Below are 25,522 nucleotides of genomic sequence, written 5' to 3' on the forward strand. Positions count from 1 at the left end.
GCAACATGTGTTCTGGTCTTTCTGTCCGTCTGGCTTGGGAAACTGTGGGAGCACGTTTTATTGTGGGGTGGTTAGTCACATAGGAAACAAGTCGAGAGAAGACGGAGACCTGCTCCTTCTCCTCAACACACCTGACCTGTTTCTTATCCTGTTGGTGGTGTGAGTGCGTTCACAGCCAGAGGTGTCGAGTAACAAAGTACAAATACTTTGTTACCTTACTTAAGTAGAAATTTTGGTTATCTATACTTCACTGGAGTAATTATTTTTCAGACGACTTTTTACTTTTACTCCTTACATTTTCACGCAATTATCTGTACTTTTTACTCCTTACATTTTAAAAACAGCCTTGTTACTCTATTTCATTTCGGCCTTTAAAAAAAATTATCCAGTTAAATTGCTCCATCCGGATAGAGTGAATTTGGTTGTGGTTGGATGAGAAGTATAAACATAATACCATTCCGACACCCTATTGGTTTGTACGCGTCTGCTCTCTGAAACACATGTTAATGCTCAATAGTACACATATATGCTTCTTTAGTATATTTGCATTATACTAAGATGCATTCATTTTCAATGGCTTTTTTCCCCCTTACATTACTTTTACTTTTATACTTTAAGTAGTTTTGAAACCAGTACTTTTATACTTTTACTTGAGTAAAAAACCTGAGTTGATAATTCAACTTCTACAGGAGTATTTTTAAACTCTAGTATCTATACTTCTACCTGAGTAATGAATGTGAATACTGAAGACACCTCTGCTCACAGCGCAGCTGCAATCCTCTTGAGTCACACGGGCAATCTGCAGAAGTGGCTGCAGCACAAACGTTCAAGCTGGCAAACTTTTTTGTTAAGATATTGTGGCTCTAGTGACCTTTATTTGAAGTGCAGACAGGAAGGAGGTAGAGAGAGAGAACGGGGACGACATGCAGTTAAAGGGCTGCAGGCCGGGACTCAAACCTGCGACCGCTGCAGGACTGCAGTCTCAGTACACGACCCACTCGCTTTAACCACTGTGGCGCCCAGCGGGCCGAAGCTGCAAACTCTGTGAGCATCATTTGAAAGACGTCATGTGGAGTCAAATATGTTTTCCTGTGCGTGCGGCTCGGAGCTTCTGCGTTCAAAGCTTTGCACAGCCAGAACAGACACATGTACATGTGAGGAAACTAAACCCAATCAGAGCTAAAAGCTGAATTTCATTTCCTTTTAATCCCATGAAATTGGTATTTAGACTATTTTAAAGTCAACATGAAAACTGCAATAATAAAAAGCCTAAATGGACATGACTGTCAGCATCAGCGATGCTTTCTTCATGCCCTTGTTTAGTAAAGTATCCACTCTATAAATTATGTTTGTTTTGTTTTTGTTCGTATTTAAAATGATCCATCAGTTGTGAAGGAGAACCTCAAATGAACAACATATACCGGTACTTTGTTTTTCCGTTGTGCCATTATTGGACTAAAATGAATCCAAAGAGAAACTCTTGTGGGTAATACTAAGTACCCCATTACTGCTTCTGTGGGTTTTAAGGGAAGAAGTTGCAGTGAAGTGCTTTTAATCATCAGCCTTTGATGACCTGGTCATCCTCAGATGTGCAGTCCTCTAGAGAGACATTTTGACAGCAAATGAAATGCTAAGAGGGAAAAACATCAGCACTGAGAGGCAAATGCTGCAGAAGCAAAAATAAAGCCAAAAGGAAAATAAATGTTTTGGCAATATTAATATTAACCTCCTTACTAGTTCCACAGGAGTTAAGAGGTTACGGACGAGGACGAGTGGATAAGGAACTAGTGTGTAGACCGTGAAAAGAAAAAAAATGAAGAAGAAGAGGGGTTATGGTTTTGTTGGTCTGGATCATTCTTTCTGTTAACACGATGCCACGAGGAAAGGACATCAGCAATGGTCTTAGAGGATCATTTGTTTGAGTACACCAGCAAACCTACACCAGGACGGCTGAACAGTAAAATAATGAGGTTTCAGAGAGAGCTAGTAGAAGTTCAGACCTCAGGACAAGTGAAGTTCTGCAGTGGGACCTTTAGAGACGTGTGCGTTAGCAACAGCCCAACATTTCAATTGTGATGGGAAAAAAGTGTTTCCCATACTTGATGAAAAGAAAACTGCTGTGAACCTCAGGATATAGCCTTGGACTTCTGCTCTGCCCGGGCAAAGACCAGCGGTGGGAACACCAATGTTTTGTCTACTAGAATGTATCATCCTCTACGCTTTAATATCAGTATCTCCTCTGTTTCAAGTCATTCTGCAAATCTCAATAATTTCCCAAGTCTTATGACTTAAACACTCAGTTTCAGTTCAGTTATTCACCTAGTTGGAAAGAACGTGTTAAAGACATTTAGCGGGTTTTTCCACACCATCAATGAACTGAACCAATGTCCCAACCATTTGAGGGAGTAATGAGGTCGTACAGGAACCAAGTACGTCACGTTGCTGCTGCTAACGCTGGAGCTACGAGACATTCAACCATGGTATTACCTCCTACTGCTCTCAGGATTCTCTTATGGCTTCATTTCTGTTGAATAATCCCACAGTAATAAAATCAGGTGAACACAAAGTTATTAAAAGACAAGGTAGCAACGTTTGCTCATGACTGCAGGTATCAATAGTGTTTACTTGGTTTAATGGGGACATCAGATGTCCAGAGGACTCGCTGTACTGTTTAGCTGTTAAAGCATATCGATCTGTTCTTATAGCCATCCTAAATCAAATTATTCTTGTGGAAATTAATATATTGGTTCTTTTAACACAAATATTTTCTCTTTACTCCTCTCTCTCTGCTTTGATTATTAGTTTCACTGTTGTTCAGAACCGGATCACTCTTTCCACCTGGGTCCAGATTCAGAAAAGAGAACAAACTGACAACAAAGGCTTCATACAGTACATTCAGACTTTTATTCTAGGTTTATTTTCTAACTAAAACTAATGTTTGAAATGACAGAATGATAAATGTTCGGCTGATTCCACGTACTTGATCTGTCTGCTCACAAACTCCATCTCCCTGTAGCCTGCAGCCTCCCCTCTACTAAAATAGCAGCTCTGCCTTTCCTCTTTTCTCCTGAGCCCTGCCTCGGTTTGGGCGGACTGCTCCTTTAATCAATAGTACACACTATTAGGTCTCCATTTTGGCAGCCAAGTAATGAAACTGCTGCTCGTGATAAAATGGAGGAAAGTTCAGCTTCCTCTGCTGAGTTGCTGAACTGACAGAGAGAGACATTTTCTCCATGGTTCATGACGCTGCCCTGGAAGAGCTGTGTGTGTGTGTGTGTGTGTGTGTGTGTGTGTGTGTGTGTGTGTGTGTGTGTGTGTGTGTGTGTGTGTGTGTGTGTGTGTGTGTGTGTGTGTGTGTGTGTGTGTGTGTGTGTGTGTGTGTGTGTGTAATTGAATATTTGCTGACGTGCACTGAGTGTTTGTTCCTGTTTCAGGGTGAGAGCAGCAGTCGGTGGTTCGGACACCTCTCCGTTTCCTCCAAAGGACCGATATCAGCATAACATCAGGGCCTGCAGGAAGCTCCGTCTGACACACACACACACACACACGCACACACACACACACACACACACACACTGACAGGCATCCATACATTTCAGCCTGCACTCTCTCCCTCCATCATACCTCAGCATCGTCCCCCACACAGACTCCTGTGGGTGTGTCATGGTGCTGCGCTCTGATTGGATGACATCAGATGAAGAGAGGCGATCTATTGGCTGGAGCTTCATTGTATCTTAAACAGAGGGCTGAAGGAGCTGAAATGTAAGTGTGTGTGTGTGTGTGTGTGTGTGTGTGTGTGTGTGAACTCATTACTCTTGAATCCCCAGCCCGCTCAGCTCTTTCAGGCAGACCTGTGTGTGCTGCACACGGTTTCCCTGGAGACAGGTATCTGAGTTGTGGAGGGGGCGGTGTTCAAATGCACACTGAGCACAAGTTTGAAAGGCTTGTTTTTCACCCTCAAGTCTCTTCACGCTCTTTCCAGTCTGTGTCCTTCAGCTCCCTCGTGTCGGAGAAACAGGACGCCCTGTATTTTCCTTCATGATAGGAAGCAGATAAATATTTAAGTAGAGTACGTATTGGATTCATTAGCTGGTCAGAAACATACCTGAATGATAATGTGCTCCATGTGTGTCTGATGTGTAAATAGTATGGACTTGGAGCCTCCAGTGTAGGGTTGGGCTGGTCTTTAGTTTGGTGGAGAACATAAATAATGGGATGGATCTACCTGACCCTTAGGGATAGCTATTACCGTACCCACTGTCACTCAGAGGACTTATAGATTTAAGATTGAACAAATGTGTCATGTAAGAATTTACCTCAGGTGTTAGAGGTCAGAAAGAAGGAAATGATAGAAAGAAAAAAACTTTTGTAATAGGCTGTAGAGGTGGGTCAATATGGAAAGGATTTAGAGAAGTTGACTATATATATATAAAATATATATATATATATATATATATATATATATATATATATATATATATATATATATATATATATATATATATATAAAATATATATATATATATATATAAAATATATATATATATATATATATATATATGTATATATAAAATATATATATATATATATACATAAAAAAAAAATATATATATATATATATATATATATATAGTTCTTGAGGACACTTATAGATTATGCAATAGGCTTCTTCAGTTCTGAAGAACTGGAAATAACATAATTCAAATAATCTAAATATGGTCCAAATCAATCAAGGTATGATTTGTTTTAAAACAGTCAAATTCACCGTGAAAGTATCTGTAAAATGGCACATCGTAAAAAGTAGTGAAAAAAGACAACTTCAACCCCACTACCCACAATGCCCTGGCCGGACAGAGGACACGCCAACGTGAGCGACTCATCTCCCTGACGGGTTCAGGAGGTCACATGAATTATGATCCTCTGAAATGGGAACCATGTGGTCCAGATTAGCTAAGACAGAAAAATACCTTACGTTTGCAGTGTAATTCATACTTTTGCTGAATTATTTCAACACTTGAATCCTGATCCGTGTTTCTGTGTGTGTCATTTTTCTGGATTTGGATCTTTCCGTCTCACATGTCATGGGGTCTCTTGGTCTTTTTTTGGCTCTTATGATAGATTTGAATGTGAAATGACTACTGAGCCATGCAAATATTAGTCCAGAGTGATCCCTCATCGAAGTATGTGCAGTGTGTGTGCAAGTGTGTGATGTGCTGCATACCAATTAGTTATCTATTATTCATGCTGACAACGTAATGAATGAGACATAACAGTCTTTGTATTTCAAACCTGTTTACTTGCCTCTCTCTCTCTCACACACACACACACGCACACACACACGCACACACGCACACACACACACACACACACACACACACACACGCACACACACATATCCAGAGAGGAGAAACAGTGTGAATGAAATCCCATTGTGGCGGTGAAGACGTGGCGATGCCTCCTGAATACCTGACAGCTGAATCTAGCTGAGGACCACCAGCTTCCCCGACCACAAAGAGCATCATTTATATTGAGAGTGAGGGCAGTCTCTAAAACCGTGTCCTCTCATTATCCAGCCACTAAAACTCCTATAAAAGATGAGTCCTAGAAATGTGCGTGATGTATGTTGGCCCACTTGTTGGCTGTTCTTTGTGACAGCAGTGAGCTGCTGCAGCAGCAGGTGCTGGCTGGGTATTTACCCCCGAGTTCTGCCTATGAGGCTATGCAGTTTGTCAGGCTGCATCTCGTTTTGTACTTGGATTGGATATCTGCCAAAAACAACTGAAAAGGAGTTAAAGACAGAGATGTAGGAGCCTTTTCTAGTGGATATTCAGAAATGACAGCCTCCAATCACAAGAATGTGGGACAACAAAACTAAACAACAGCGAGTCATTCATTTTGACCTTATTTTCTTTTTATACTGCATGAAACCAAGATATGTAAAGTACATATGTATTTATCTAATCTGTCAGTCTTCAATTTCAAAATAAGTATCCAGAATCTCAAAGGAGTAAAGTTGGGATCTCCTTTTTGTCAGCAAATGGGTGAGAAAGTTGACATTTAAAAAAAGATGTTCCCAAAAGGATTTGCATGTATTTCCTTCTATAGTGAACAATATCACAAAGAATAAAGGAAACTGGTGGAATTTCTGTTGATAGAGGGAAAGAGGAAAATCCTTAGCTGGGGGGTTTACTTTGTCTACTACATTTACTAATTCTGAGCAAAAACCAGCTCAGGTGACCTGTGTTGAGGTGACGTTGATATCTCTGGGCTTGGAGGTGTCTGGGATGGACCAGTTCACCGGGCAAACATGTATCTTTGTCGGATAACTCAATATTCCAGTGTAACAGGGTAGATTTGTATCTGCCCAGTCGTGTGCCGCGGATACTGTTTGTGTGGGAAGCAGGATTTGTATCTTGGAAGAGCGGGTTCCACATGGCGGTTGGCTGTGCAGTGATTGCACAACTGATGTGATACAGGTGTGATCCTAATCCGGCAGCAGGTAAATTAGTCCCACATGCAGGTGGTCTGGAGTTTGTTTTCCCCCTCCTGCATTGGTGCAGAGGGCGGCCTGCAGTGCTGGGGTTTCCCCTGCCCTGTGGGCGGTCACGGTGCTAAGAGGAGACAGCTACCTGGGGCTGCAGCTCCTGCAGAGGTTCGGATGCAGCAGTCAGTCCTTTGGGACCGGCAGCCTCGCTGGTCCAGGCCTGGTTTGCTCATATACCAGGTTGAAGAGCTTCTAGCACTCCCAGGGGCAAATGTTTTAGCCCGCTGACTTTTAGGTTGAGGTCCAAGCAGTTATTTTATATTTATTAATAAAGTATTTTCTCAACCTGTATCCTGGTGTTGTTGCCTTTTCCACTGGTTGGTCAATTAAGGAAAAACAAACTGCTTTACACCAATATTTTATTATTATTGTTATATTATTATTATTCTATCGTATATATACAGTATATAGATGTAGATCAGGGGTCGGCAACCCGCGGCTCCAGAGCCGCATGCGGCTCTTTAGCGCCGCCCTAGTGGCTCCCTGGAGCTTTTTCAAATTTTTTTTCTCTTTTTTTCTTTTTTCCTTTCCCTTTTAATCTCGACATTTTGACTTTTTTCTCGAAATTTTGACTTTTCTCGAAATTTTGATTTTTTTCCTCATCATTTCAACTTTTTTCTCGACATTTTTACTTTTTTCTTGACATTTTGACTTTTTTCTCGACATTTTGGCTTTTTTCTCGACATTTTGACTTTTTTCTGACATTTTGAATTTTTTCTCGACATTTTGGCTTTTTTCTCGACATTTTTACTTTTTTCTCGACATTTCCACTCGAAGTGCATCATGAAAAAAAAATCTTCTCCCAGTTATAACTAATATAGAAACATGCAGCATGTGTTGCCTTCATTCTAAGGCTGATACAAGACTTTTCTTTTTTTGCAGCTCCAGAAATATTAGTTTTTTGTGTTTTTGGTTCAATATGGCTCTTTCAACATGTTGGGTTGCCGATCCCTGATGTAGATATATATATATATATATATATATATATATATATATATATATATATATATATATATATATATTTTTTTTTTTTTTTTTAAGAGGAAATGTAAATGAAAGTAAATTTAAAGCCACTCTATGTAACAGCATCACCTCTGACTACGTGGGAGCAGCATATCACATATGTACCCCCATGTGGTCAAAAGTGGTATTGCCACACAGAGTGCCGTTAATAACATTTATCCAATAATAAATGAAGGTTTTTTCTGAAAAGAGGACCATAGATGAAAGCGACTATCCAGACTTTTATGATTAAGTCAAAGAGACTCTATGGTGTTAAATCAGTCTCATTAGGCGCGTTTCCATTACCTGGAGTTCAGGGTAAACCCGCCAGACTGGAACCTTGAACAGGGCAGAACATCTTCTCAGCCCGTTGGGCGGGCGTGTCTGCATGACACTGTAGCGCCACACAAGAACCCTTGACTGAACAAATAACACGGCCAACCAGGAGGTGGTAACACACATCTATTGCTGCTTCCAAACCACCAGCAGCATAAAAGGAAATAAAAAAGAAGAATGCAGCAAAAGAATAAATAGGAAAAGAAACACGTAAATAACTGATGCTATTGTTTTTTTTTTTTTAACATACCGGTACACTACAGTCATAGCGATTGAGATTAACCCCCCCACTGGACCTCTATATTGGTGTAATATGACAACAAGACCTGAACCGACTCGTCGGTTTTCATGTATCTTCATCAAACGTAGTCGGAGCAAAACGTCTCTGGTCCAGATGCTTAAAAGATCTGTGGTCACATGAATTATGTTCACGTGAGAGGGCTGAATGTGATTTACAAATCTCCCAGCAGACCCGAAGGCCACGTTTACAGGGCCGTTCCTGGTAATGGAGACACGCTCAAATGGTCTGGCCCCGAGAAATCTAGCCAGAACTCCCATAGTGGAAACAGGCATTAACGTAGAAAAATACATTGAGACGTTACAGCAACATGTCCCGGCTCCAAGCTAAAAACTAGACATGCTGTTGTGTATTGATTTTTATTTAAAAACGGTGTTTGCAAATCACTGAGCTCTGTTTTATGTTTACTTCTGAGTATCCAGACTTTTATGGGCGTGGTTAACATTGTATTCTTAGCATTGTTTATTTTAGTGAATGTTAGAGATTCATTTTTATCCATAAATGTTGCCTATTTCAAAACGTCCCTGAAGCAAGGCCTCTCTCAGAAACACCAAGATCACATGACCTGCAGAAAACTCATCAACTGATAAGTTTCTCTTGTGATTAAAGCTGTCGGCTAAATAAAAATGTGATAAATGGAAGATAGAAGAGAGGAACAGAAAGTGCAGGAGGTTCATTTTTGAGCCCGTCTTCTGCTCACCTCCTGTGTGGGTTTGTTTCCCTCCACAGACGCTGTGAATGAATCAAAAAAACTAGTAAATAGTCAAAATCCAACGATCTTTATTTAAAGAAACAGACTGATTACATAATGGTTTCCATTTGGCACAGATGTTTTTGCCAAGTAAGACTAATTAAATATAAGTTTAAAACAGATTCATGACATTTTTTCATTTTTCACGCGGTTCATTTAGCAGCGACGGGGTTGAAGAACTGAAACAACTGTTTATACGTCTGATTCTTGCTGCAGCTTCTTCCATCATTCACACATGAGTTTATGTGGTCAAGCTGTGCCAGACTTTGGAAACAGCCTAAAAATATGTACACAGGACATGTGACCTTGCATACCTTTGTTCAAGTGAGGAGGAGTTTACAGCGTGAAGGCTTGCAAGTTGTGCACCTATTCTTTGTATACATTTCACATATTAATCAAGAAATGTGCAGTTCTTGGTGTATTCATCCATTTGTGTTTCTATAAGGATGTAAACATTTTCAGAGCTCTATCTTCTCAAAATAGCTGCTTCTGCTTTTGTAGATACCTCGTCACGTTAAACTGTTTTGTTTGTTTTTCTTAACGCGTAGAATTCATTTTTGATTTCTTATGATGCTTCTTGTCTCGACTATCATAATTACTGTCAACTTCCACTTACCAGCCACTTCTGTAGCTACCAACATGGCCGCCGCCCCTTACAGTGCAACAAGCAACTAACTGTTAGGGTTGCTATTCCAGTAGTTTCACTCGTAATGAAGTAAGTACACACCAACCCGCTGTGAGTGACTCTTTCATTTGGCTCCGACCAGCTTTCCAGCTATTTTACGTTGACCTTCTCTCTTAATTTGACAGTAAACGGTGGAAATCTGCCTCAAACCTCACATTTTACTGACACTATAACTTTGAATCAAGTCAAAAAAGCCACATTATGAGGCCTAACTTTTCATTTGAGCTGCCACCGAGCCCCCGGGGGGCCTGCCGCTCATGACTGATGGCCGGCCGAGGTGAAGCCATTAATAGAGCAAAGCCACGGCGTGCAGGTCTGGAGGTGCTCTTGTGTGTTTTAAAGTGTCGCTGCTGTAGATCAGGAGGGTTTTTTTGTCATTGCCTGAGCTGGCAGGGTCAGGGAGGAGAAGCGAAGCTTGGGCGTTGCGTTGGGCGCCCAGTTTAACCCCCGAACGACCTCAACTCTCATTCAACCTCTGACAAGCTCATGTAAGTTCAAATCCTGGAACACAAAGTGCAAAGAAGACGACCAAAAACGCTTGTCCTTCTTGTTTTGTCCTTCCTCTGCTCCTCAGCTCTTTAAGTCGTCCATCACGCCCCTCCTCCTCCTCTTTTACTCTCTACAGTATGTGGAGCAGAATGAGTAATGATCAGTTTCTCTGTCACTTGCCAGGACTTTCTTTGCCTGGAGCCACTTCCAAAATTAGCACGCGCAGTCGCGCACACACAAATACTCACACGGACACCAGCAGAAGTGCTCATGCAAGTGCACAAGTACAGTCAGACATAGAGGTACACACACTACCACACACACTACCACACACACCACCACACACACCACCACACACACTACCACACACAGACGTGCAACTCCACTACAAAACCAAGCTACACGGTCATTTGTCTACGTGATTTACAGCTGTGTGGATTCTTGTTTTTTATTTTTGCATCAATGTCCTACATAGGACGCTCTTCAGCAACAGATGACTTCAAAAAGAAATAGTTTTATGTCGGTGGCGTCTCTTTCATTCATGCTCATCTCTCCACGTGAAGCTCATTCTCAGAGTCGCAGCGCCCCCTGCTGGACACACGCAGCAACTGCAGCAGCTGCTCTCACCCACCTTTCCCTCAAATTTACAAAGAAAAAACTATCTTTGCAGCTTTTTTCTGATTAAATAGATGTTGTGCTTCTATGTTGTTCATGTGGCTGCCTGTTCCTGTCTTGAGCTGTGATCTACACGTGTAAATCTTTAGTTTTCTACATGTATGTGCACGCCGACAGCAGAAGTAGCAGCAACACACATACACAGCGACAGAAGAGCTGTTTTATTAGATTTATGTTACAAGCCTAAACAGACAGAAATCTGAAGAACAAATAAAATAATACACACTTGCAGCTCAACAGTGTTTAATTTTTTCCCCCAACACCATTATTCATTAATGTACATACGTGGGTGGATTATATCAGTCATGTTTTCAGCTTTGTATAAGTATTTTTTAAAATGTGTTAATAGGATGAAGCGCTGAATGTTTCCAGTTTGAAAGCAGGCAGAGTTAGTCAGAAGAACCCGATGGGTTGGACACCCAGCTTTCACACGTTTTTGGCCCCAGAAATGTATCTCCCTGCAACTTTATTTGTACCCAGTAGAAGATCCTCAGTGGGCCTAAGTTATTCTTTTAATGTCATCTGCAAAATATGTTACAGGAGGTATTCATACACTATATACATAGTATGTGTATGTGGCGTCTATTTTATACCGTCATTATATTTCACAGTGTGCAGTCACATGTTTAGTGTTTGTGATGAAAGCTTCTGCTTTTAGAAGCGAGGAAATGAGCGTTAGCTCAGGTTAGAGGGGAATTTAAAAGCGGCACCCAGAAGTTCCAGGGTGGGCTGACAGGCAGCCGGTGACACGTAGAGTGGAGCTCTGAGAGTCACCTTCAGAGCCCAGAACATCCCCGCTTTAACTGTCTTTAGCCTGCTGCGCCACGCGATTACCCGGTGTTGCTTCACCCTCCTGTTTTATGCATTATATCACATTTTCAAGAACGTTTTTCTCAAACTCGTCACAAGTGTCACCTCTGCGTAAACAGCTCTCCTTCTCTTCTGCTCATTAATGTATTCGCCTGCAGAGCTGGTGAAATCATCCGCCTCTGGGGTGAAGACAACACTTTAAAATTCGACTTGCTTTGATGCTCAGAGTTACATCAGACACTGAACCTGGTTTAGGGCATCAACACCCGCCTGTTCCTGCCGTCCTGGCGTCTTTAAGGCTTTCTAAAGCTTTCTTTTCCCAAAAGATGACCCTTCGCAGTTTTACAGCAGCGTCATGCACCAACTGAGTCCAATTATCCGTCTTGGAAAAGTCCAACAAATGTCTACTGGCTTCAGACTTGTTTTCTAAACGGGAGAGTGATGCTCTGGGCCGACTCACTGCAAGCAACTAGATTTCCTTGAGGTGTGAATCTACCAAACAACTTGTTAAAAATGCATTTACTGGAAGGAGGGATAGCCCCTCTCCCACAAAAGCCCGTCTGTGCTGCCAGAGGGAAGGAAATAGACTTTCCATGTCCTTTACTGACACATCTGACCAAAAATAACTAAAAACACCCTCAGCGTCGGTGGCTCACCGCGGAGCCTCAGGAAATATAGTGCTTTGACAACAGCGGGACATACATACAGTAATGAGGGTAGCTCCCACATGGCACCCCACCATCCTTCAGCTGTTCACAGCAGAGATTAGCTCCATCACCTACATAATGCAGAGCGTTTTATGGCTTTCTGCACCAAGGCCTGTTTTTTTTACCCTCCTAATGCATAAACTCTGAACTCTGCTGACCTTCTGGGCAATGAAAAATGTATCTGGCCCAACAGGAAGGTGGAAATGGGAGGTAAATCTATAAAAACATATGAACCTCTTTGTTTCCAGAAGCTTTGCAATAGTTAAAATAAAAGCTCTTTACTGCATTGAGTGTATTTCTTTCTACATATTTACAATTTTACATTCCCTTTTTTATTTTTCTAAGGACCAGGCTTTTTTTTGGCACAAATTATGTATATATATATATATATATATTTTTTTTTTTTTTTCACTTCATTATTTCACTGATATTAAACACAGAAACTGTTCAGACGACAAAGAGGGGGCGGACATCTTTTCAGAAAAACATTACACGAGTAACATTCTCGCTGCACCTCCTCTGCTAAACACAGTGACACATCAATCCAAACAGGAAGAAGATACAATTATCTCCAAAGACATTAAATACACTCTCTGTAGCAATACCACTTCTGACCACATGGGGGCGTACAGACCGGGTTTGTTGACAGAAGAGCCAGTGACAATACAGTTCACTTGAGTGCGTCTTGCAATAACCTTTTCTCCCACTAGAGGTTCACGTCTTTTTGTCTTATGGCAGAGCATGAACTTTGTTGTGACATGATGCATGTGGTCACAAGTGGGATTACTACATACAGTGACTTTAAGTCAGAGATGAAACATTATTCTCAACATTTTAAGCAGGAATAGTGAATTAGGTTGATTTTCAAAAACTTCATGCACCCGGACGGGTTTTAGCATCGGGAGGTACAGTTTGTCACCAACTGGTGAACTGGTGCAAATATCTCTTCCAAAACTCAAATACTTGATGTCTTCAAAGCTGTAAAATGTAAGAAGATATGCAGTGTTCTCGGGCAGCTGGTTATGTATTATATATTATGTGTTTAAGACAAGTCACTGCAGTTTAAGATGTGACTTCTCCACAAGTCAGATGGATTTTGGAAACAACGTTAAACTGCGGTTTAATGAGAAAGTTTATGTAAAATCTTCTTGGAGAAGAATTTTATGAAAAGATCGGCTCTCCAACTATGAAGACACCCGACCATGGCACTGAGAGGAGGACGCTTCTGCAACAAGATAATGAAACAGAATATTTCTCATTTGTTGGTCATCTGATTTCTATCACTAAAAAGACTTTATCAAATTGGCACATGTCATAGCGGGTGTCGGGCTCTTGTTATTTTAAATCTGCAAAAATAGCATTTATCTGTGTTTAAAATTTGAAAGAAATGTGTCTTCTTCAACTTCATGCCATTTGGAAATCAGGTCATCTTTTTTACTAGTTTTGTGATAGTAAAACATTGCAAACACTGACTAACATGCAAAACATATTCATTTTTTTTACGGTCTGAAGATGCAAACAGATGTGAAAACCGATGTAATTATTATCTGCTTGGCTTTTCCTTCCTGTCAAACTCCCTTTCACTAAAAAAATGTAGATTATTTAGTGAATTAAGCTAATCTGAGACTAAATGAATGGAATCACATTTATGTCAAATCTTTAGGGAGCAATAAAATATCCATACAAGCAGGTTCGTAAATAAAACTGCTCATGAGGACGTTTGCTCAGTTATTCTGACTTAAAAACAAACTGCCCTTAGAACTTGGAAGCCGAATCTGGGCACTCAGGTTCACCTTGGTGAAGTGTTTCATGTCTTGCACTCATGAAACATTGTGGATTTCTTTTCTTCTCATGCTCGGATTGTTATGAAGTGAACCGGTCAAAATTCTTCCGCCAATAGGATTCAAGATTCGATGCTGAGGGGCAAAACTGTCACCTCCTCTTTCCCAGATGAGCGTTTTTTTTTCAACGTTTCAACCCATTTTTGATAACCAGGGTCTATTGGACTCTAAAATCTGATTTGTACTTCTGTATAAACCCTTGATGAGTGGACGGTGCTGCTATAAGACAAATATTCTTGTTAAGAGTTTGAGTTCTTGCAGTGCAGAGTCTCCCCCAGTCGCTTCACACCAGGAACCTCCTGGCTGTGAAGCAACAGTGATAACGACGAGGCCACCGTGCTGCTCCAAAATGTAACTTTTTGACATAAATGTTATTCCATAAAATTGCACAGCTGTACGTAAATGTTACAGATGTGGACAGAATCTTGTGAAAGCAAAAGAAAACCAATGTTATGAATTAATGTGAAAGACCTGTATTTATATTCTGATGACGTTTAGTAAGATTTTATAACCAGAGGAGTCTCCTACATCGTCTCCTACATCAAGGGTGTCTTTTTGTAAAAAAACAAAATGGTCAAATTCAAATATTTACCATCATATCTATATCAAACGTCCTCACATATTCACTAGCTAGAGATGCATGAACATTTTTCCCCTAAACATCACTGTTTCTAGTGCAGTCAGAGGATTCTGAAGGATTTAAGGAAATAAAATCACCATAAATGGATGTTGTCGAAAAAATATTATCTTTTCATCTGAGCACCTGCTCTAAACCTCACATGTCTAGATTTACCAGCTCTGAAACACCATGAAATGCAACATGTGTGACTTTTGACACAAGCGTCTCCTTTAAACCAGGAGAGGTGGCTCCTTGAAGCAAAAATACAACTGGACTTTACACCTCACAAATGTCAGACAATCTGTTCACTCACATGCAGACTAATTTCACTGCGTGACTCTCACGGGGCTGCTGTCGGCCCGCTGGCAGGTGCACGACTCCTGCTCGGCTCTCCGGGGGAAGTTCATCACAGCGGACCCTTGGAAGTCACTGCCTCACCTCGCCGGAGCGCCAGGGAGATGAGAAATGTTGTTGTAAATGTTATTCTCTGATGCTAAATGTCTGCTCGTCCTCTCATCCTCTCGTCCTCTGCAGCAGGAGTTGCATCTGTCAGTTGCTGCGAGCTCAAAGGCCTGGTCATGCTGGATTTATGCGTCTGTGTTTGTTTTTATTACGCAAACACTCAAAACCCCGTACTATTGTAAGGGGCGTGTGCGCTGAGCGTGAATCCTGCCGCCGGAGCGGTGAAGCTGTAGGCCGCGTATGCCACGGCGGAGCCAACCATCAATCCTGTCATGTAGGAGACCGTCATAGTGTTCCCTGGAGAGACACAGAGCGAGAGCAGTGAATAACTGTACAGTTGATGGACAGGAGAGAAAACTAGTTCATCCCGAGGAAATAGTGTTTTCAGAGATTAAATTAGGTGCCACAGGGAGAGTGTGAATAAGAAGTGAGTAACACCGTAGACGGAGAGGTGCGAGACGAGCTCCGTGTACGATGCTGTACCGTCAGAGTCAGAAGTGTTTGGACAGTCACAGCGTTTTCTACGAGTTTGTGTTCATCTGAAATAAAACCATTGAGATGTGATCAAGGTGTAGGCTTTCAGCTTTAACTTAAGATGTTAAATTAAAGCTGAATTACAGCCATTTTAAGTGAAGTACATCTGCTTTCAAGAGCTCAAACGAAAAAGAAGATGGTTATTGGCTTTGTGTGATCCATTCCCTTGTTACTTCAAGACAAACGAAGCATTTAAAAGGTCTCCGATTGATATCAGGTATTGAGTTGGTATTTGGCAGCTGTTTGACTGGATCTGAGGAAAAAAACCCAACATAGATCTACAGGAGACACTGAAAACCTTAGAGGAGTTCAGCAGCTTGATAGATTCTTACAAAGGAAGTGAGCGCGGCTGAACTCAACAACATCAGAAGAACTGAAGTAGATGGAGGCAGAATCTTTTCCTCTGTGACGAAAAACCCTTCAGAACATCAACAGAAGTCAATAATACTGTGGAGAAGGTGGAAGCATCATCATCCACATCTACACTCCAGAGACGCCGTGAATGCAGAGGATTCACAACAACATTCAACCACTAGTAACATTCTGCATTCATTCTGGTTGCAGCAGTATAATTAACGCCAGAAATAAACAGTATTATTATTATTATTATTATTATTATTATTATTATTATTATTATTATTATTATTATTATTATTATTATTATTATTATTATTATTATTATTAGACATTTGCCAGAAAACCGTAAAAAAATAAATAAGTCACGTTCTGAAGTAAAATTCTTTGGAAAATCGAGTCCATCAGAATGACAGGAAGAGAGAAGTAAAGAGACTGGAAAGGAAGCTCAGGAACCCAAGTATAAAATATCATGTGTCAAACATGGTGGAAAGGATATTGTGGTATATAGCATGTACAGCTGGAATGGACGTACTGATGTTTATTGATCATATTAGGTATAGGTTTATACATTCTTGTCACCTTCAGACAAAACTGATACAACGCTTCTACGGAGCAGACGGATAATGAAAACTATTTTATTTCATCAAAATATTAAAGTATTATGCAGATTTTGATCAACTGTTAAAGTTCTAGCCTGTTTTTATTCTCTCAGGAGGTCAGCAAACAATTGATGGTGTAAAAAAGGCTAACAAGGATAAATGTGTCATTGTCCCAACACTTCTGGACTAGTTTATGTGTGGCAGCTAAGCAGGACTCAGGACACTAAATATGATTCATGGCACAAAACGACAACAGATCTACGTTCCCTGGAACTTTACATTTCTTTTTAAATATTACATTTCACAGCGTTAACCATAGACTGTAGAAAAAGAATGGTTAAACCCCCTTGAAACATTGTACACCTTATATAAGTTAACATAACTTAGCTATTTTAGCGTTAGCTCATGCTCACTTACGATGCAAATCAGTTGTATAGTACAATTCAACAACAAGGTGATTCAAGTGCCTCACATTTATTCTGGTTGCAGAATGCCAGAAATAAACATATTTTCTTTAAATCAACAATGATAATGCACCCACAGCTTATTATTGACAGCTCAGAAGTCAAGAAGTCAAGAAAGTGGCAAAGCTCAAAGCAGCTAAAGTGATGACAGATAGTAGCGATGAGACCCATTATTCAAAACATAAAGCCCCTTATTATTTCTGGTTTTATATGGTTTTACCTGATACATAAACAATACTTATGCAGACCAAAGCCATTTTTGGTATCCGACTATAAATATGTTTATCTCTACAGCAAAGATGGACATTTAACGTGTGGGAACGACTCGCTTAATGGACTAGTGGTCACTGAAGGAGCTCTTATTTCCTTCACGTCCTGGATTGTGTGGAAACAAAGATGAGTTACTTAGAAAGCTGCACAAACAATCAGATGAATCATTTTCCTTTAAGTAATATAGCAATAAGATAGAGGAAGAAGTATCCAATTATAGAGTATGGCTGTATTGAATCATAGCCAGCAACGAGCTACTGTTTCACATAAAAACATACAAATCCTTCAGAATTTAAAATATGAATTCATACATGTATAGGATCTGCAGTCGTCAGCTCTAGCTGCTTTTCAGAAACAAAAAATACCCTACAGAAATCCAAAAAACCACAACAATAATCAGCTAAATCCTAGAATTCCTTATCCTGGCTGCACAGCTGCTGTTTGTCCTCTAAAACGTAGCTCTCTGAAACCGCTATCCTTATAGGACTGTGACTATATAAACTATATTTAAAATAAATAAACACCCTTTTTTAAAGCAATCAGCTTTAAAAAAGGGCGGTTGGACCGCTGACGTGATGTCAGACTGGTACCGACACTCAAAGCCCAGGTATCAGAGTGGCATCAGAAAGGGAAAAACCTGCATAGTCCACGTTCATTTCCCACTCAGATGTAACACTGAATACAATTTTTTTCTGTTAATAAATTATCACGTATAATGTGTCTGTATCACTTTTGAGTTGTGTTCATGTCTTGTGTATGAAAACCTTGTACAGTTTCTGATTACGGTACATTTATGCTGAAAAAGACCCTGAAAGCCGGAAAGGCTTTAAAAACGTTGTTGAACTACTTCATTATCAACTGTTTGATGAACATTTATTCACAACTTTGCATGTTGTAGGTACAAAGTAATAATAAAACCACAAAACACAACAAGCTAAAAAAATCCAGAGACCTTTAGTTTGCAAATAAAAGTTCCAGTAAATGCTTGGTTATTTTCTTGAGGAATAATTAAACATTTATTTTGACATTGAACCAGAAAATGATAGAAAATCTGTAACTTTTCAATTAGTTTGAATCTGAGAAACGCTCAGGAGATAAACAAATAAAAAAATGGAACATCTTGCTGTAAATACACACTGCACTGGAAGGTTTTACAGTCAGCAGATTAAATGTTGACAGGTGAGTGATTATTGTCATCACAGACCTTATAAAAGAAAAAGTAACCTAGTTCTTTCAAGATCTAATGTGCCGTGACCGGGCTGATGTGCTGCTCTCCAGAAATACAGTCGGCTTGACTGGTTGTCTTGGTGGAAAGCTATTTCCTCCGGCTATATCCTGCCAAAACTTTGTCTTCATAGTTTTCTTTTTTGTGGAATAAGTGCTCTGCATGTGTGAGTGCTATACTCAGCCAATCAGGGAAATACAAATGATATCATATATGCAACAATAATAACATCTGTAACATCAGGCATCAGAAAGAAAACCAAACTACTTAGTATAGTAATAATAATACTGATGCTAACATTAGCAATAATATTGCTTATATTTATTTAAATAATACTATATCATTATATTAGTGCTACAGCCATCATAATCTTCACCACTAACATTATCTTCTTTCATTATTTTCAATGTGAGCAGAAAGATATGTGGCTGCAGCGTCCATAAGAAATACCGTTACACAACATTTACCTCCTCCAACTCACAACAGAAAAGCTTTATTTGCTCCACGACTGTGCCTGGGCCAAATAAAAGAAGTAAAAAAAGGATTGAAGGCTACAGCAGTGCAGAAGAAACCCTGCAACCCCACCAGCGTCGGTGTAATTACAGGGGGACTCAAACAACAACGAACAAACATAAACACTATCAGCGACGCGTGGCCCGTACGTGTGTGTAGACGCTTCAGAGATATAAATCACTCCCAAAGCAAGAACCAAACCACTGCGATGACCACGGACTGCTGAAGTGTTTCATTCAGCAGTACTGGACACAGACCCATCTTGTCAAAACCGCTAAAATGACTTTTCTCAGTTGCAAAACAATTTAAAAGCATTCAGAGAAAATGGATGTAACACAACAGCAAACATTGGCCTCTACCAACTTATTTTAAACCGATTTCCCTGCATAAAATGATACATTTGTATATATTTCCTAAAATATTGGTCAGTGAGGATGCCAACATACTGTAGTTACACTGCAAAAATAATATTTGTCTTATTTCTAGTTAAAATGTCTCATTTTTAGCCAAAAGAAATCTCATTACACTTAAAACAAGACCCATCACTGGAAAAAACAACAATTTTCACCTGTTTCAAGTAGATTTTCGCTTAAAATAAGTAGAAAGATTTTTTTGCTTGTAATGAGAAGATAAATCTTGTTCCACTTGCACATTTTTCTATTTATTTCAAGTGAAAATGTACTTGAAACAGGTGAAAATTGTCAAATAACAAGTTATTTTTCAGGTAATGACTCTTGTTTTAAGTGTAATGAGATTTTTTTGACTAAAAATGAGACATTTTAACTAGAAATAAGACAAATATTCCTAGTAAGATTTTGAGTTTTTGCAGTGTATTTTTGTTCTCGGGTCTGTTAAGTAAAGCCTTGGCTGAATGAACATGTTACATGTTTGAGCTCCAGGAGCACATTTTGACCACTGAAAACACTCACCTGCCAGCTCCCTCTGCTCAGGAGGAACCTTGCCAGCAGCCTGGATCATCGGCACAGACCCAAAGTATCCGTTGGTGACTCCCATGAGGAGCGAGAAGAAGCACGGCCAGGCGGGATGGGACAGCATGGGTGCGTTGGCCGGATACACGCACATGACAAACAGGGGGATGAAGACCACCCTCAGGCAGGAGAAGAAGAGCAGGCGGCCTCCGGTCCAGTCGAACGGCAGCGCCGCCAGGATCTGAGGACACAGCGAGGGGGATTTCAGGACATTTGGTGAAAAAACAATCACAAATTGTGTTAAGATGAAGAATGAAATGTGGATTTGTGATGCTCCGAGCACGAGATCCTGCAGAGCAGCAGATCTGGTTTACTGTACGTGTTCTTAACAATAAAGGCAAAAATTCAATAACACGATAAACTGACGAGTGTGTTCACATAAATCCTCTGAGCTGAGTTCAATTAACAAAATTACAACTGAACCTGTTATAATTTCAGATTAAATAAACAAGCTGATTTTCACTTTAACTCTGCTCAAATGTGTTTTTGGAAGTGTGGGGCCACAATCTTTGATTCATAATTCACCAGAACCACATTTGGACCCCGGCCTAGTGTCCCCTAAATAAAAGCGTCACTTACAAAACTGTGATTGATGGATGCAAACTAATAATTCAACCCAGATAATTAAGAGACAATTGCTATTCCATCAACAGAAAGATGTTGTTGTGATATACAAGGCGAGACTAAGGTCCCCGGGAAATACTGACTTTGAAAAAAACCTTCCTGAGCATAAATAAAACATAACCCTGACTCACTTTGAAAACCACTCCCAAATGGTATCATGATCCAATTTGCAGAAATCAAATTTCCCTAATTTTGTTTTCCTAATCAGACTCTATTAAATCAAAACATTTCTTTCTCATTCTTTATTCCATTTAACATTTACCCCACCCCCCTTTTTTCAAAGTTGTGCGTCATAAAATTAGCAAGAATAGATTGGTGTGTAGTTTTCTAGATCCAACACGTTTTTTAAAGAAACACAGATCTCATAATGATGTTTTTGGTGGATACAACCTCCCAGGTGTCCGTTATTGTTGCTAGTTAGAGCTCTGGCCAAGTTGAAGCAATAAAAGCATGTGTTTTCTAATAAGATGAATAAACACTACTTTATTTTTTCCCCCTACTATGTGATGATGATCTAATGTCCCTGTAAAGCCATTTGAGTCACATTGTTGTTGGATTGTGCTTCACAAATAAAATTGCTTTGTCTATTCAGGCATTTCAGTCTGAAATTATAGTTATTGATAAGAATGGCTAAGCAGCATGTCTTTGTGAAGCTGCTGCTCTGAAATCAGATCTGTCTGCATGCTCCTTCTTTACTCTTTGAATGTATTGTTTTGTCCCCTAACAAGCTTGAAAAGCTCCGAGCCGACCTTGCCAACGAAGTCGGACATGTTGAACGTGGCCATGATGAGGATGGGCAGCCACTCGCCCAGAGTGTCGTTGCGTATCTCCGACTCCAGACCCGGGAACAGACACAGAGTGATGCTGTAGGTCACGGCGATGGACAGCATGTAGGCCCAGATCACACGGGAGACCACGTAACGATGCAGGATCATGTCTGGGTAGGAAACACACAGGGAAAACACTCTCAGGGGATGCGTTTGGATTTCAGATCCATGTGTTAGGAGCAGTACTGGAGTTGAGGGGGGATGAGGGGGGATGGCATCCCCCCTGAAATAAAAACAGTCAAAATCATCCCAATTGTAAAACTGCCATCCCCCCTTTCCATCCCTTATGTCATTTCATCAATGAATGTGGTTTTACTGCTATTTCAACATTTAGAGTCATCACCAGAAAAATAACACCAGAAAATGTGACAATTTTCACCTTTTTCAAGTAAATTTTCACTTGAAATAAGTAGGAAAATCTGCCAATGGGACAAGATTTATCTTCTTATTACAAGCAAAAAAATCGTATTCCACTGGCAGATTTTTCTACTTATTTCAAGTGAAAATCTATTTGAAACAGGTGAAACATTTTTGTTTTTTCCAGTGATGAGTCTTGTTTTAAGTGTAATGAGAAATTACAAAAACTAAAATGAGACATTTTAACTAGAAATAAGACAATTATTCTTGTTAAGATTTTGAGTTTTTGCAGTGATCCATGTTACTTATCCTGTGAAGGACAGAGTCATATTGATAAGTTCAGAAAACTGTTTTTTATTTTTGTGTTTTGATGTATTTGATGTAAGCCCAGTGGATATTTAAAGCTTACAGAAGGCTGCATTTATCTGCTGCTATGTCATTCCTGCAGTATTTCTGCAGGTGTTTTGGTCAGTGCTATTATTTGTAATATATTATATTATTTGTAATCAGCACAAATGATCTGTCCCCATATGATAAAATCCACCATCCCCCCTGATTTTTCTTTTACAACTCGAGTACTGGTTAGGAGTGTTAGGAGGGTGTAAACAGAGAGTACCCCGAAGACCGGGCCAGCTCCTCCTTATTTTGGCTTTTGGGGCATCAAAGCGCACGTAGGTGCCACCAACGATGTCCTCCAGAACCTCCTCAGTGGACGCTGGGCCCGCCCGGCCGTTTCCCTGCAGACAGACACGGCCGAGAACAAAACTCTTAAAATAAGCATCTGCTTCTGAAAACGTTGTTTTGGTTTGAACATTCCTGTATATTACTTGACGCAAACACTAGAGGTAGCCCTATCATTGAAAGTAAACATATCCAGTCATGTTTTAAGTTCTTTTTTTTCATTTTTCTTTTAATAGAAATGGCTTCCTGGAACCGTGACATCAGCTTTTCAAAGCAGCCGCTATTAAAGTGGATGACGGAGCCCAGGATGAAGTAATGATGTCGAGGACGCTGCAGACTGGACTGCAGATTTACTAAGACGCAACACACACACACACACGCACACACACACACACACACACACACACACACACACACACACACACACACACACACACACACACACACACACACACACACACACACACACACACACACACACACACACGCACTTGCACACATTTTCTATTATAAGAGCACATCCCTTTACACATGCTTCCTCTCTAATACACACTTCTTCACAGGCACATCAAACACCCACGCCGATCCATTAGTTGATTAGAGGGACTGCAGGCCAGAAGGCTCCACTATTCTTGATTAACCCATAATATACAGCCTTGACTCCGTTTCCCTCGGCAACCAGAATAAAGCGCTGCCACAATGAGCCCCAGGACTCAGAGAACAGCACTCTTTCACACACTTCTGTAATGCCCGACCATCACACACTGGCCTCGTGTGTAACGGCATACTTACATAAAAAGATGACAGCCTGAGGTTCCTCACTGCCTTTGAAGGCTCTGAACACTCGATGTGAGGAGGAAGATTAACTTCATGTCTTCAGGCAGTGCTGACTCAGGCTCAAAGCTCCTCCTCCCTCATTTGTTGGGGTTATTATCTTAACTTGTCTCCAGCTTGTTACCCTCTCTCCAAGCATTTCTTTTCCAATTTTCCAGTAATCTCACAACACGCTGTTGTTTCTGCCAGTTTGAGCACCGTCCAACACAAATGTGTTTCAAACTCATTCTCAAAGCGGCTGTAATTTGGCGCAGCACTTTATTTCATCCTCATTTCATTATTTCATTCCACTGGGACACTTTACTCACTATGACACTTTTACCTTGTACTTTACAGTCTTCAATGTTTTACTTTGTTTTACCTAGTCTACTTTTTAACCTTTATTTATTGTTGATTTTATTATATTGTATTCTACTGTATTGTATTATATTGTGTCCTAAGCTGTTACGTCCAGTCTGTTTCTTTTTGTCTTGTTTAGGATAAGTGCCACCAAGATGTTGTTGTAGAAATAGAATGACAATAAAAATCTTTGAATCTTTAAAAAAATAACTGTCCAGTGAAAAAGAAAAACTGCTCAAAACCTTACTTTCTAACTCTTTAATACCTGGCATTTTAATACTTTTTTTAATACTCAGATCATTATGAATACATTGTTGTTGTGTTTTTAGTTAATAAGTATTATGGGGTTGGTACAGAAGTCTCAGAAATTAATGTATCAAATATGATAAAGTCCATGCCATGAAAGCTATTAAAAAACTGTATAAACTGTTAGTTAAAGTTTAATAAATGATGAATTCTTATAATTAATGTTTCATCATGATTTGAGTATTTTGGCACAAGGAAGAATTTTAAACTGTATAAACTGAGATCAGCTAAGGCACTTCAATTTTCTGATGTTAAATGCAATCTAAAATATTCAACATTTTTTGGGATAAAAAAAACCCTCCAAGCAGAAGAAAAATCTCTGCAACGCTCAGTTCCCACACTACAGGTTACATTTTTCCATCAAAATGGGTAAAAAACATGAGCTCTTTCTCTCTAAGGTCTTTAGCAGCCCTATACTATACCTTTAGTCCTAAAGTCCCTAAGTGACAGAAGAAAAGGAGAAATACAAATGTTACGTTACATAATTGACATCAGGATGATAAATGTCACACCAAGAAAGCCTCACTTTGCAGTAATATGTCTGGAAGAGTGATAGTTATATTAAACAGCGAGGGCTTTGATGGATTCAATTAAAAACTTTTAGCTGATGGCAAGAGATGAGGGATGGGCAGTTTGAGCAATCCCACTACCGTTTATCCAGAAATTGCCGTGTTTAGAGTTTCCAGTTCTCGTCGTCCTCTTGGCAGTCGTCCACTCTGCACTGTCCTCAACTCTCCGTCTCACTTTGTAATCAACAAGACTGATTTCTATTCTGCTTACAGGAGGCCTAAACCTCTCTCTCCATGCACTCCCCATATCTCATTCATCACTTTCTATCCTTCACATATCAGCTCTAATAACCCTCTTGCAATGTCTGTTGCTCTTTCTCTTTTGAAAGTTTCTAGGTTTGAGCAGCAGCCAAAAAGCAGCTTGTAAACTATTCACTTATTGCTGGGATCGGTTCTCTGAACTTAAAATTGATGTTGATATTCAGGTTAATCAGAAACTGAGTTGTTTGGCCACAATAACAGTGACAAGAGGTGGCTTTTCAGGGGAAGATCATCATGTCGGTTGTGAAGCCTGGTGGTGGAAATGTTATGGTTCGTAGCTACTTTGCTGTCTTTGGGACTAAAATGCTCCCTGTCATTATTATTTAACAATGAATCCTACATTATGTCAAAGCATTTACCCCAAAAATTACCACTATTGTGATTTTTCTTCATTCATTGATTAAAAAATCTAACATTCCTATTCAGGTACGGCTGCATTCCCTTTCCGTGGGAAGCTGGAAGTCTGAATAATGGAACCCCCGAGTCAAAGGAGCTTGAGGCTCCTTTTAAGAAATGAGACTCTCTAGCGCCACCCTTCACCACGACGGCCGTCG

At 40.0% G+C, this 25,522-nt stretch overlaps 1 protein-coding gene across 2 annotated transcripts in view; it reads right to left on the reverse strand.

The window, feature by feature from the left end:
- Positions 1 to 10,926: 10,926 nt before the first annotated feature.
- slc29a4a (solute carrier family 29 member 4a) overlaps positions 10,927 to 25,522 on the reverse strand; it is a 28,515-nt gene continuing 13,919 nt past the window's right edge. For both annotated transcript variants that reach the window (XM_061712243.1, XM_061712242.1), the window contains exons 8-11: positions 22,595 to 22,715; positions 21,544 to 21,731; positions 20,111 to 20,351; positions 10,927 to 15,516 (exon numbers count right to left, since the gene is read on the reverse strand). In XM_061712243.1, the coding sequence (XP_061568227.1) occupies positions 15,380 to 15,516; positions 20,111 to 20,351; positions 21,544 to 21,731; positions 22,595 to 22,715 (687 nt within the window). In that variant the 3' untranslated portion in view covers positions 10,927 to 15,379. The remainder of the gene's footprint in view (positions 15,517 to 20,110; positions 20,352 to 21,543; positions 21,732 to 22,594; positions 22,716 to 25,522) is intronic.

This window comes from Cololabis saira, chromosome 21 (assembly GCF_033807715.1).
Source record: "Cololabis saira isolate AMF1-May2022 chromosome 21, fColSai1.1, whole genome shotgun sequence".
Taxonomy (NCBI): Eukaryota; Metazoa; Chordata; class Actinopteri; order Beloniformes; family Belonidae; genus Cololabis; species Cololabis saira.